The 15,358-nt window shown below is 36.9% G+C and overlaps 1 protein-coding gene across 3 annotated transcripts in view; it reads left to right on the top strand.

Moving 5' to 3' along the window:
• LOC149781455 (peroxisomal targeting signal 1 receptor-like) overlaps window positions 1-15,358 on the top strand; it is a 77,049-nt gene that overhangs the window by 33,561 nt on the left and 28,130 nt on the right. For all 3 annotated transcript variants that reach the window (XM_089935541.1, XM_089935540.1, XM_089935542.1), the window contains 2 exons: window positions 1,142-1,212; window positions 6,744-6,929. In XM_089935541.1, coding sequence (XP_089791667.1) covers window positions 1,142-1,212; window positions 6,744-6,929 — 257 coding nt within the window. The remainder of the gene's footprint in view (window positions 1-1,141; window positions 1,213-6,743; window positions 6,930-15,358) is intronic.

The following is a 15,358-nucleotide window of genomic DNA, read 5'->3' on the forward strand; positions in this document are numbered from 1 at the left end:
GATACTGAATCAAGTAGAGCTACTGTTACTAAAAATAGAAAAAGCTGTTCACAACTGCTCCAACAAACACAGGTCAGCAGTATTTGACAAATTTGTCAGAAAGCAACCTGGCATAAGACCATTCAGATTTGTACAATTTGTCAGAAAGCAACCTGGCATAAGACCATTCAGATTTGTACAATTTGTCAGAAAGCAACCTGGCATAAGACCATTCAGATTTGTACAAATGATGCTGATCTTCAAATCAGATATAGCTGCTGTTACAAAAAATATAAAACCTTCAATGACTTTTTAGAAACTTCTTGGTAGAATTGGACAAGTTGATGCCACTGATGCTTATTTGCCATCAAATCTAGCTGCCATTGCTACAAATAGAAAACATGTTAAACAACTTGTAATAAAAAATTCCATTGAATTTGATAAAATATGACAGAAAACATCTTGGCAATAAGGGCTTTAAATGATTCTGATCCAACATTAGATATGGAAGTTATTACAAAAATAAAGCTCACCTTAACTCATTTTATCAAAATTATGTTGGTCAGCCATGGTAGCTCAGTTTGTAGACTCATGTGTAAAGGGTCATGTTTCGATAACCACCCAGGCCAGCCCAGGTCATCTATATGTGCATGTCTTTGGAATGGGCACTTAGCTCCCATTTTCTCATCATGATGTTGCAGTTATGTGTTAAAAGCACTGTTACCCCTTCCTCCAAATAAAAAACAAACTGCAACAGAATTTGACCATTGACAGAAACATCTTAGCTTGAATGCCTTTGAAATTTATACAAATGATGATCCATCATCCAGTGTTGCTACCATTATTTAAAATAAAAAACACAAACAACTTCATCTATTCAAAAATTGTTTTGTAGAATGTGACCAACTCTGACATAAATTATCCTGTCATTGAGATTGGGCAAATAAAACTGAGGTGCCATCAAATATAGATATAAAAAAATAGAGAAACCTTGAAACATATGCAGTCAAAAGCACTGGAAGAAATTTCTACATAGAGCAATCTGCTGTCCGTTCATTTTGCATTTAGGCAGACATCAGCCAGGTGAGCAATTTCAGGCCACTTAAGTCTCTTGCAGTTAAAGTGGAAGAAAATACAGAGATATAATTATTTTGAATTGTAGGCATGGCAGTACCTTGGAACCACTCAAGCTGAGAATGAACAGGAGCCAGCGGCCATTGCTGCCCATATAAAGTTAGTCATCAGTCTGTTTAATTTTAATTTAACAGTTTATTAATGTTATTCATTTCATTCTTGCAGTTTTGGTAAAGTGTTACAGTTATAGGAATGATAGATAGTAGTATGTGTAGTACAGTGCTCCCATATTTTAATGCTGTTCAAGTGATAAACAAAGTCTGTGTGATGTGTCAGGTCTGTTTATACTGAAGTATGTTCCAACAAAAACTATTCATGCATTAACAAAAAATAGGGCACTTAGTGATGTGTAACTAGATGATAACTGGTTTTCATGATGTAGACAAGAACTAAAATATGCCACAAATTAAGTAATGATAAAACAAAATCTAATCAGTTTAGTTGGATCCATGACCATACCTGCTTTATAAGATAAGCATTGATATAGGGAGTGACTGCTCTACAGATTTTAAAATTAACAATTATCTTAGAGATTCAGCCAATGTGGGTATGTGAGAAAGCTTGCCAGTAGCTTCTCGTGGGTCAGTGGTTCTTTCCGGGGTTTTCCCGGGTTCTTCCTCTACCATTAATACTGGCCGCCATGTATAGCCTATCGTGTGCTGAAAAATGGCATTAAACCCCACAACAACAACAACAACAACAATTATCTTAGACTTTCTTACAAGTTGGATGGGGTTGGTAAAGCCATGTTTCCATATTCTTTTGTCTTTGCCAACACATCCATATGCGTGTGTATTGTTGTACATTATTATAACAGGATTGAGTGTCAGATACATAATGAAATATTAACAGCAGATACTTGGAAACATAATGTATGGGGGAAAAAAATTGTCTTCATAAAGTTTAAGGCCTGGAATAATCATTAAAATTGACTCAAATTAATTATGATTGTCTGTAGCATTAATTTTAATCTTTATCCCCCAACTGACAGTAAATTCTGATATAATGATAGTAGTGTCCATCTGTCTGTCTGTCCATAGATGAGGTGGTAACATTAATTTACTGTGGTTGTTTTGTTTGTATATGCATCCTACCCTTTGGAAGAGGAAGAAGTCTGTTCATTTTGGGGCTGTAAAGTCCAAGTCTACTGGAGCAAATAATGTGATTTTTTGTTTCTGACTTGGTCTTATTTTCATTAAACTTAACTGGTAGTCTGCACTTGAGCTAGGGCATGTCCAAATTGAATTGGAGTCTGATAGATGAAAGGGGAAGGCCACTGGTACTGACATTGTAATTTTTAGTACACCTGGCTGACCATTTTCAGACTTGGCAAGGAGCAATCTGGCATCAAATATAACCATCATTTCTAAAAATAGAGAAAACTTAAAACAGCTCAAAATCTCCCTAAACAGAATTTGACAGAAAAGATCATCACATAGAGGTTTCACAGGTTGTACAATTGATGATAGTCAGTTATCAAATAGGCCCATCATTATTAAAAGATAGAAAAATCTTAAAACAACTTGTCCAAAACCACTCAACAGAATTTGACCACATTTGACAAAAACCATCAACTGATACATATGATACTGCTCCACCAGCGGATTTGTTACCAGAAGTAGAAAGAGAATTCAGAAAACTTTATAAACAAATAAATGATCAATGTATAGACATCTAATTTGATGCTGTTACCAGAAGCAGAAAGAAAATTCAAAAAACTTTATAAACAAATAAATGCTCCAAGTATAGACATCAGATTTGATGCTGTTACCAGAAGTAGAAAGAGAATTCAAAAAACTTTATAAACAAATAAATGATCAATGTATAGACATCTAATTTGATGCTGTTACCAGAAGTAGAAAGAAAATTCAAAAAACTTGATAAACAAATAAATGTTCCAAGTATAGACATCGGATTTTGATGCTGTTACCAGAAGTAGAAAGAGAATTAAAAAAACTTTATAAACAAATAAATGATCAATGTATAGACATCTAATTTGATGCTGTTACCAGAAGTAGAAAGAAAATTCAAAAAACTTTATAAACAAATAAATGCTCCAAGTATAGACATCAGATTTTGATGCTGTTACCAGAAGTAGAAAGAGAATTCAAAAAACTTATAAACAAATAAATGCTCCAGGTATAGACATCGGATTTGATGCTGTTACCAGAAGTAGAAAGAAAATTCAAAAAACTTTATAAACAAATGTTTTAGGTATAGACAAAGTTTTAAGCATCGTCTGGTTGTGCAGCAAAAGCATGAGCTTCATTGACATAATAATTTACTTAAACAGTGATTACTTATTTATTGTTTCATTTTTTTTTTTAAGAGAACCATGCATTGATACATAAGTTATGATAATTTAAGTAATCAATTATTCATAATTCAGTGTTAGAGTTATTGCAAACTGTGTGAAAATGAGTGTGAAAATATACAATTTCCATCAATACTTTCATGTACAGAGCCCATTTAATAGATTTTGCATAACGGTAAATATACCTATTTTAAACCATTGCTATCAAAAGCTGGTTATCTGGCTCTTGTTTCTTCTGTGAGTCTTTTTTTTTTTTTTTATACTTTTGATGTTGAATTGTCCCAGGCTAGTGGGCAATGGATTTTTGAAAACTGAGTTGCCTAGCTTTGATGTTAAATTGTCTCCAGCTTGTGGGCAACATATTTTTTTAGTCATTGAGTTGCCCAGCTTTGATGTTAAATTGTCCCCAGTTAGTGGGCAATGGATTTTTTAGTCATTAATTTGCCTAACTTTGATGTTAAATTGTCCCAAGCTAGTGGGCAATGGATTTTTGAGTAACTGAGTTCCTAGCTTTGATGTTAAATTGTCTCTGGCTAGTGGGCAATGAATTTTTTTAGTCATTGAGTTGCCCACCTTTGATGTTAAATTGTCCACAGATAATGGGTAATGGATGTTTTAGTCATTGATTTGCCTAGCTTTGATGTGTAATCCTATGCTAGCAGGCAATGGATTTTTGGGTCATTTAGTTTTCTAGATTTTGATGTTAAATTGTCCCAGGCTAGTGGGCAATACATTTTTTTAGTCATTGAGTTGTCCAGCTTTGATGCTAAATTAGCCCCAGCTAGTGGGTAATGGATGTTTTAGTCATTGAGTTGCATAGCTTTGATGTTTAATTGTCCCAGGCTTTTGGGCTATGGATTTTTGGGTCATTTAGCTTTCTAGCTTTGATGTTAAATTGTCCCAGGCTAGTGGGCAATGGATTTTTGAGACATTGCGTTGCCTGGCTTTGATGTTAACTTGGCCCCGACTAACAAGCAATGGATTTTTGAGTAATTGAGTTGGCTATCTTTTGATGTTCAATAGTCCACGGCTAGTGAGCAATGTTTTTTTTCTATTAATGTGCTAAACAGGATTTGACGAACTTTGACATAAAACATCTTGGCACAAAGGCCTTTAATTATTGGACATGCTAATGTGCATCAAAATATGGATGAAAAAATTAAAAACAAAAACTTTGAAAACAGTTGTTGTCATAACATATGCAGTCAACAGTATTAGATGAAGTTTTTACAGAAAGCATCCTACTGACACAGATTTCCATTTACCAAAGATTGTTATATTTTGGCCAGAATCAGTGTGCATATTTGTAATGATGAGTCCTTAAATGGAGTTCAGTTTCCAGCATTCCACATTATCATTTAGAAGTAGCCCCTGGTTGCCCATGCTCCTAAATTTGGTTTCCAGAACATAATGTGAGAAAGGTTGCCAGTAGCTTCTCATGGGTCAGTGGTTCTATCCGGAGTTTCTGGGTTCTTCCTCCACCATTAATATTGGCCGCCATGTATAGCCTATCGTGTGCTGAAAAATGGTGTTAAACCCTACAACAGCAACAACAGAACATAATATTATTGAGGAATGTTGGGTTTCAACAAAATTTATATTTATAAACCTTAAAAGAGTTGGATTTCCAATATTTCAATCATAATTTATAGAAGTTTCATCTGTTTAAGGCCTTCCAGAGAAAATTATTGTGAATTTGACCTTTTTAGATACTCTTTGCCAATAGCACACAATTTATTTTAGATTTACTGGATGAACAAATGCCATAGACCTGTATCAGTCATCAAAGATTTTGACTTAGGTTTTTTTTTTTATTAAATTGGATGGCTTGTTAGCATGGTAGATCAAGCAAGTATAAATATAATTTTATCAGACCCATTTTGTGGATATATTTAAATAATATTTGAGTATGTCAGTTCAGTAACTTGTGAATTTTTCCAAAAGATAGGAATAATGGATTAAAGAAAACATGTTTCTTGACAGTCTCTGAGATGAGGTCATTGATGTTATTCATGATATCAATTCATGGCCAAAGGTCTTGACAAAGATATTTGTATTGCACTTTTCTTATGAACAATAATAATTCCACGTATAAGAACATTTGTGTGACCTCGTTTGGTATATCAGAGTTTCTCAAGTATATCTGCATTTATTGCAGTACTCAGCAGTTAAATAATTTAAGGAAATAACAGACTTGCGATGAATTCCTATAGATTACCTTTGGCCAATAGAGCATCAGTCCCAGTGAGAGACTCATTTCTTGCTTCTGTATTGTCTGAGTTTTGAAATACTGGTCTCTTGAACTTGGGTTCATGTTGAATTTGTTATTATTTGCATGCTTTCAACGATGTATGGGAGCACCATCCTTCTGCCCTTCCATACATTTATACATATATATGGATTGCCCTTGAACTTCTTCTGCACTGTTATAGCTAGAACAGGCATGTACAACCAATGGCCTGTGGGCCAGATCTAGGCTGCTACCTCATTTTATCCATGTATTTACATTGTACGGTGTGGTCTTAAAATTGCTTATCTGAATCATGCCTGGGAGGAAGTTGCACATGCCTGATACTTTACTGTGCATACTTTCTTAAACATTGAACCAACTGCAGAGACTCTGATTTGATATCCCATAATGCACAGGCAGATAAGTGTTTATGCATTTTGTTAGGAGTAATCATCAAAACAAACAATATAGACCTTGATCTGCCAGTGAATTATGTGAAAGCAGACCAGGGTCAATGTTGTTTTCAGGTGGACTCGACTTGTAAGAAAGTAAATTTGGTTGTATCATGACAGTCTTATGAGTGTTGATTGTACCATCACTTTTAGAATTTTTATCTCACCACATGTAGATAAGACTGGTTGGTAGTGGTAGGGTGATTCTTCATAAATTTCCAATAACTTTTGAGTTGTTTTTCTCATTTGTCTGAGAATTGTCAGACTGGATCATGCCTTGGGTTCTTTCCCATGTCCTCATGGATATAGCCCCTGCATCATAAACTTAAAACTATTAGGACTGCCACACTGTAACTATATGCACTAAATGTCATCCCTGAAATAGATTCTCCCTCCCCCCTCCAAGGGCAAGGGTAGCCCTTGGATCATAACTTGGAGACTGTCTAGATTCCCATCATATTTGACCATGTTTATACTTGTTGGGCATGAGAAGACAAATGTACATACCCATCTAACATTTGCTCTTGGGACAGTTCTTACCCAAGAAGCTCGAACTTTGGGGTGGAGGTAATAATGGGGAAGCATGGGGATACGTGTTCTGTAAGCACAATTCTAGTTCTTACTTCTGTTTTAGGTGTTTAGAGTTAGATCCAGGCAATTTGACTGCCTGGATGTCACTGGCAGTGAGTTACACAAATGAATCTATGGGTGCCCATGCATGCCATGCACTGAAGGCCTGGATTAAACACAACCCTAAATACTCCCATTTGTATCCAGGTCAGATAGAGATGGAACCCAGAGTATCTTCATATGTATCAAGGTTAGTTTTGTAGAATTTGTGTTAATACATAGATCAGTCTTCTGTAAGATAATGGTTGATGTGTTATTACATAGGTCAGTTTCCTACAAAATAACAGTTGATGTGTTATCACATAGGTCAGTTTCCTACATAATAACATTTTATGTTTTATCACATAGGTCAGTTTTCTGTAAGATAACAGTTGATGTGTTATCATATAGATCAGTTTCCTACAAAATAACGTTTGATGTTTTATCACATAGGTCAGTTTTCTGTAAGATAGCTGTCTCTGTCAAGAAATTTTATATGAACATCCATCAGCAGAGATGCCAGCAATTTGGATTGTGCAGAATTATTGTGAATTGTGACATTACTGCATTCCAAACCATTTTGATGTGGTCATAAGTTAGGAAGAAAATTACTGTAAACTGGTACCCAGCAGTTTGCTTTACTTGCTTACTTGCTACAAACAACCAGTAAGGATTCATATATCTTTGCTTGCCACGTTTCCGATGTGTTAACCCTATTTACACCTTGGAAGACCATTCAGATATTTCAGTGCTTCAGGTCTGTAAATTTCATTCAGAATTCAAGTTGTTCAAATTTGAACACTATTCCTACAAGATCAAGACAAGTGGAGCACACATATGGAAAGGACTCTTAAATAAGCAATTTCCACTGCCGGTCCATGTTTGTACAAATATATCATTTCCCTCAAATACACATGTAATGGCTTCTTTCTGGTATATAGTTACATACATGCCAACCATTACGCTTTTGGCTAATCATTACACTTTTTTACACTAAATTACGCCTTATGCTTAAACGTGTATGGATTATGCTTTTTCAGTATATCCACCTTCCAAAACAAATCAGTTGTTTGTTTTCTCATTTTTATTAACATCCCATTAATCCCACAGACCGTATTTTAGAAAAGATGGCTTCTACGTAACTACACTATAAGAGTACGCTTGTCTGTGCACTTTCCTAACAGTATTATGTTCTATTTATAGCAGCTATCCTATTACCCAGAAACATGTTGGTTCTACTTTCAAACTTTCGACCTTGTATTCTATTTATAGCAGCTGTATGGCTTAGTGAGGAGAGAACAGACTGGTTTTCTAATTTTTAATCTTTACTCGCAGATTTTTTTTCTTCTAATTTATATTTAGTACATAACCAGTCTATAGGTATTTGGCACTAAAAAGTATAATTTATTTTAGTCGATGCGTGTATGAGAGCAAAATATCTCCTTTCAAATAATTTCACAGATGGATTACAAAAAGGCCAATAATAAACGAAACATAAAGTAACAGAATCCTTCAAAGATGAGGACACGAGGGCAGCATCACATATGTCTATTGCAGGCCGTGTGGAAATAATTTTACTATTTGGCGCTAAAAGTCATCAGATGTATTCTAGTCGATGTTTGTGTTAGAGCACATATATTTTTTCAACGAATTTCACAGGTGGATCAGAAAAAGACAACAAAAAAAACCAACGAATCCTTCAAAGATGAATACATGAATGGCATAATACATCATTCCATTCTCGGGCACAGGGGCTCGCATTGTTGCTTAAAATTGACCTGTCATACATGTACTATATAGTACAAATATGACGGGTCAGTTTTAAGCAACGATACGAGACCCTGTATTCTAGGGCAGCATCATGCTCATTTTAATATTGGGCATGGTGGTAAATTTTATGTGGAGAAACACTTGAAAACAAAGAAACATCGAATTAACTCATCTTACGAACTCCAATACAAAGGTAACTTCTTATCTACAGCAGAACTAAATTGCGGTCATGAATGTTATAAATACAGAGGTGTTATTTATCAAGTTATAGAAAGATAATGAAGATCTTACTGTTGGTGCAGAAGCAAGAGAATTCATAGAACACAATTCTACTCTAGTTGTGAAGGTGTTTGATGATAATGTTAGAGATTATTATGCTACAGCCTGTGATTACATGCGCCAGAAATTCCCCTATGGAGATGAAGTGCTTTTAAATGCTTCAGTTGCTGATGTAAATGAGAGACAGTCAAAAAGCTTCAAAAGTGTTAGATTCTTTGTCAAGAGATATCCCTTTCTATTACCATCTTTGCCTACCTTGGCTCATCTGGAAGGAGAATTCCTGCAGTATAAAGTTGGAATTCTACCTGACAATATACTTAATGCAGATAGATTTGATGTGCAGTGGCACCTTATTTCCCAGCTAATAGACACAATCACTGGAAGATATAAATTTCCTCTTCTTTGTCAGGTTATGAAAGGAATATTGGTTCTTTACCATTCTAGTTCTGACTGAGAGATTGTTCAGTATTGTTAACAAAAATAAAAGTGAATTCAGATCCATGCTCAGTAACACAGTACTTTGTGCTCTGCTGGTGTGCAAAACATTCATGGTCTCAGCTGGGACAAAGTGTTTTAAAATGCATCATGAAAATCTGTTGCTTTCGAAAGCTACATATGAAAACTATAAGCAGTAAATGATGTTAAAAGATGAGAGGGGCAATTAAATCATTGTTTATTGAATTTTTAGCATGTTATTTGTGGATTCCTCTTTTTCTGCTTGGATTCATCTTTTTGTCCACTTGGATTACACTTTTTCCTTGTCAGGGGCTGGCATGTATGTAGTTATACAGTCAATGTTAAACTTACAAAGTATCCTTTTGAAGTCAGTTGCCTCCACCATTTTCAGCTGACATGCAATGCACTGCTGTTACACGCTACTGATTAGTTTGCAGTACATACTAAGGGAGACAACTCATGAAATCTGATAGATTTCACCAAGACAGAGCTCCAAAATATCTGTATGTTCCACCAAGGTGTAGATCAGGTTGAGACATTGAAACCTTGGCTGGCGAAGATGGTGTTCGTACAGCGGAGGCTTAAGTTGGTGGCTATCTGAGCCAATCAAACCCATTGAACGAGTCTTTAAAAATTACTTTAAAATGGATATTTGTGCAGTAAATTTGACAGATTTTAATCTGTTCCACATGAATTTTTATGATGTTTGTGAGGATGCATCCACTATTGTGGTGTTGACATTGTTCAAAGCTGTTTCAGTCACGTACTCAAGGTGCTAAATTTCTATCTTCACTATAAACTGAAATCTAACATGATTTGTCAACAAACCTCATAGACATTATGTTGACCACTCCAATTAGTCCTTTTTGAGTTGGTTCTTTAGTTAGCTAGCTAATGCAGCAGATGTCTGGGTACTAGTTTAACATTATTAAATGGCCAGTATGATAGATTGGTACATAGATTTTAATTTTCAATGTCAAAAACAGAATGCATATAACAAGAGACCAGTGAATTAGTAAATAGGTGATAGATTGTGGCAGTGGTGAAGAATGCAGATGATTTGTAAAATGTGGTTATTGTTTTGGCAAAAACAAACATTGAAGAAATTCAGGGTTCAGGAATAGGAGGGATAGACCTAATTTGCTAATGACTGAGTGCAGGCATGTATAGACTTGTATGAAGATAAAGTATGATTGTATAGAAAATATATTATCCATTCCAGACACGCTGCCTAGATTAAAAAAAAAATTGACACTTAGATTCCTGACAAAGCATGCTTAAGGACTTGCATCTCTAAGTCATTGTCAAGTCCCCATTTCTCCTTCAGATATGTTCCCCAATCACATTATGTTAGGAATATTAGCCTGTTACCTTGCAAATCCAAACCTGCTAAAAGACTAAAATTGTCTTATTGTCTATTTTTAGATAGACAAAGGGCAGTAAGTCTTGCCCATTACCTCCCCTTGATACCACCGGGTGTCGCCAGTTTTTAGCTGAGCAAAACATTAACACAGATGCTTGCATTGCAGGGTGGTTGGGAGGGTTTTTAAGTAATGTGGTTGAGTAAGTAGTCTTGGGAAAACAATTTACTTTAAAAATTTGCTTTCTCCTTCAAATATGTTCCCCAATCACATTACATTAGGAGAATAAGTAATAGGAGGAGGGGATACTGAGCATCCAGCCTCTACCTCAGGTTATTCTTCTGGAGATGAATGGCTGGATTCTCCATGTGAAAGATAACCCATTCTCCTAATGGCATAAGCAACACAGCCCTAGATCTGGGACTCGTGTGTGTGTGTGCATATATATATATATATATATATATATATATATATATATATATATATATATATATATATATATATGCGCACACACATGGCTGAGAAAATGAAGTTGAGATCTTCTCACCTACCAAAATTTTCACTGCCAAATCCAGTGAAGCTAATGGGCTGTGCTGATTGGTCAAGTTGAATCTGGTGACTGCCTGTGCTGTTGCTATCAACCCTACCAGATCCAACATTTATCTTTGTAATGCTAAATCTCTGAGGTAAAAACTCAATAAAGTTGACCCTGCATGCCAGCCAACAGCTTCTATAATGTCTTGGATCGAAACAGTGCATTCAAAAGCGAGGCTTGCAGAAATGGCTCTAATCTCATGAGCGATAATCCTCATGAGGTGACTCTGATCTTGAAAGATCTCAGAGTATGCAGAGTATATAACCCACTTCAACCATAAAGCCAGGTTTTGAGGGGTGATGCCTTGTTTTTCGACCTTGAATCGGAGGAAGTGATATTTGTGCATGTTGTGACTTGTCTCTGTGTGTCTTGAGCAGTGCTTGAGGGCACAGACATGAGGCTGGTGAGATGTCAGAGTACACCAAGTATATGACCCCCTTCAGCCTGGAATAAATGAAGCGTGATATCCTGTGTTCTGTCTCAGAGATTGCTAGAAACTTAGGAGCAGTATGCCCCATGATAAGAGGTGTTGCTTGTGCCATGACTTGTCTCTGAGCATCTCAAGCAGTGCTTGAGGATTCAGAAATGATTTTGTATGGCTGCCTCTCTAGACTTGTCTATGGGAAAGAGAGGATAAATGAGGACTCACTAGTTACTTATGAGATGGTAACTGATTTTTGACAACTAGGCCTGGTTGTGTAAGAAGGACTACTGAACGGTTGAAACTGAAAAGAAGATAGTTCTGGTTGATAGAAAGGGCATGTAGCTCACAAATCCTGCATGTGTAAGCTGAAGTATCAGGAAGCATGTCTTGTATGATAGGAACTTGAGCAAAGCTTGAGCAAGAGGTTCAAACTTACGTGAGTTGAGCCAAATTAGAATCCAGGACAAAAATTCCATTTTGTAAATAATGTTATGGATTTTGGTTGCTGGAAATGAAATTGTCTAAGAAATCTGAAAGATCTTTATCGTGCCCAATGTCACATTTGCCATGATGTTGGAGTGTGTCTGTGATCATTGATCCCTGAGGGTGCTAACAGAATCTTGCATGTCTGCTGTTCTAGACCTGGCTATAGAAGAAAGAAAGCAGGCACACTGGTTCTGGGCTTCGAATCATGATGGTATCTTGAGAACCACTGAACCCTCTGATCTGAACTGAAGAGAATTGCAGCGAACATCAAGGGGGATGCAGCCCTCTTACCCTGCATGCTGAAGCTATCAGTAAACATGGTCTGTATGATAGTGACTTCAGCAATGTGTAGGCTAGAAGTTCAAAAGGATTTGAATAAATCCATGTTAAAAAAAAAAAGTTTTTATTCCATTGGAGACAAATAAGGGATACAGTAGTCCCCCTCTTATAAGGCCACCCCTAATGCAGCAGGGAAGTGGCCTTATAATGCAGGTGGCCTTTCTAGAGGGGGATGACAAATGCGAACAGTAAATACATATGAAAAAAGTCACAAGTACATTTAATTTTAAATATTTAATATTTTAATTAAAAAATCACATGCATGATGTGAAATAAATGTAAAACAAACTTTGTCATCATTTGCAAAAGAATGCTATGAAGAACCATTGATACAGTTTTAAAACTTTTTAATTATGTTACAGTTCACATCACGTCACTTTGTTGGTAACAGTCTAAAAAAACAAACCGGTCTCATCACATTAAAAATATCCTTGCTGTCATATCCCCTGCATATATCATTTAGTCTTTTGTTCCAATCTTCGACAACTTCATTATTAACATCAGCTGATTCGCCGCTAATGACAGAACACTTGATATTGTGTCGCACTTGAAATCTGTGCAACCTTCCGTTACTTGCGGTAAAGTCGTCATATCCCAGTTCAACTGACAAAATTTTTGCTTTTTCTTGTCTTTCAAATCATGATACAAACGTCTCCTGGCTCAAACAATCTTCCTTTCTCCGTCCATTTCACCTTTCCACTTCTGCAGAATTGTTTCATTATCTTTCACGATATTGTTTATCTGAGTCTTCCCGACGTTAGTTTTCTGCAAGGATCCTCGACGACCCCCCCCATCAGTTGAATTACTTTCACGTTCTCCTCTAAACTGAGAATTTTTATTTTCCTCGATGACATGTTGATCTTTTTGCAGTAAGTTATTCATGTTGCCAACTACAATAGTGATAAAACAATTTTGTATGCATCTAAACAAATTGCCGTGTGTTTTTAAAGGAAGTGATCTTGTCATGTGATTTGTGAGTCGCAGTCTGGTACCCTATTGTTTTTATACATTTCTTGAAACTAGGTGAGAGAAGCCAAAACGGCTTCAATATGTACCATTAACATCACGCAGATTTGACCTCGCGGCCACTAGGATTCGTAATTTTGACAATTATTGTCAGTAGTAATAGCCACTGATTACCAAAGTGAACAAGCTCAACATCTTACTAAGGGAAGCCATAAAGGCTATTAAACCATTTTCCTGCTGACTTGCTTATTGTACATCGATACTGCCACTTCTCAGCTGTTACTACTGTTCGATAATTGTATTCTTAACAATTATCAGAGTGACTAAACCAGACATCTTATGATAACACAGCAGTAAGGCTAATTGGATTACATGTACGTATCCTTTTGTATGGATTAAAATTTGAGTCTTTCTCGGTTTTTATGGAATAAATTTGGCTTCTCGTGAGGCGTAAATGATATAATATTAACCTTAGTGGTAAATGTACTTTACTCAACACTTCTTTCAGTAACGAAAACCTGACATCAGGAAACAGAAATCGGATTCCTTAACACACGTTATGAATACAATACTGGTTCTGGATACATATTCAAATAAAATGCGGCCGCTTGTGAGGGGTAAATTTTATGATTTTGCACTAATATGCTGGCCGCTGGTCGCGTTAGCCGGGTGGCCTTTTGCGAGGGGTACTTTCGAACACAAACTCGTCAGTGCCAACGGATTCTGGCCGTAAGGAGCGGGTGGCCGCTGGTCAGGGGGGCCGTTCAAGAGGGGGACTACTGTATATGTCAAGCAGACCAATGTTGTCTAAAAGATCCGATAGGTCTCTGTCCCACACAAACATGTTGCCAGGATGCCAGAATTTGTCCAATATCATAGGGTGGTAGCTTTTGATAATGATTGGGGTTATACTGTTTCTCCTTTAAGAATAGAGCCAGAGAAAGTCGGCCAGTTGAGGGATAGAGGCACCCAGATTGGCAATGTAGATGGTTACTCTCGAGATTATCTCCACAAATAATGGTTTGACTTTTCTGACTCGCAAGACTTGACTGGTAAAGGCTGAGCATGTAGAAGAAGAGGATGGTTGATAAAGGTTGGCCGTAATCTTCCTGTGTGTATTATCGTTGGGAGAAAAAACATCATTGATACAGGGCTTGCACCCTCAAAGAGGTGCTATCTGAGTCACTTTGCCATTCTGACCTCCTAATTATAGCACTGTAGGAGGGTTGCACAGGCCCACAACCCCTGTCAGATGGCTGACAGTGCATCTCATGGCCCAAGCTGCTGTGTCTTGAACTGGGGGGGAAGAAGGTGGGTAGCTGTTGATTCCATCTCGTCGCCAAGTGGTCAATCTTCGGATGCCCTTGAAATGTGTGAATCTGAGTGATGGAGGGGCCATTCCATGTGAAGGACATGATCCCTTCTAGGTTAATTCTCAGTGAAGCCACTGATGCAGCCAGAAGGTGTCTGAATTGTATGTTGATATGTAGATTGTTGCACCCACATAACAAAAATGCAAAATCAGAACATCAATACAAGTCATCTGGTACATCCCTGTTTGAGGATATAGGTCACCACCACAGTTGTGTCAGATCAAAAGAGGACCGTTCCACCCCCAGGATTGATCTTTACAGAAATGAAAGGTATTGACAACCTCCCTTTCTGGGATATTGATGCATAGAGGTTATTCCCCAAGTGTCGCTAATGGTAGTGAAGGTCAGCAACAGGTTGGTACTCCCACCATGTGCACTGGTGGCAGTACTTTACATTATTTCCACTTGGGGTCCTTTAGCTGGATTCCAATGGGCAGCCAGCTTGGATTGCCCCACTGACTTAAGAATGATCGAATTTCAGGTGTTATCATGACTGCTTGATTAAGATGAAGTAAAATGGGGCACCATTGTGCTTTCAAGGCCTGCATAATGAGACGTCTGAGCGGGGTCAAGTCTGCTACTGTATAATAA

The sequence above is a fragment of the Sinohyriopsis cumingii genome, chromosome 15 (genome assembly GCF_028554795.1).
Source record: "Sinohyriopsis cumingii isolate HCF-2022 chromosome 15, ASM2855479v2, whole genome shotgun sequence".
NCBI lineage: Eukaryota > Metazoa > Mollusca > Bivalvia > Unionida > Unionidae > Sinohyriopsis > Sinohyriopsis cumingii.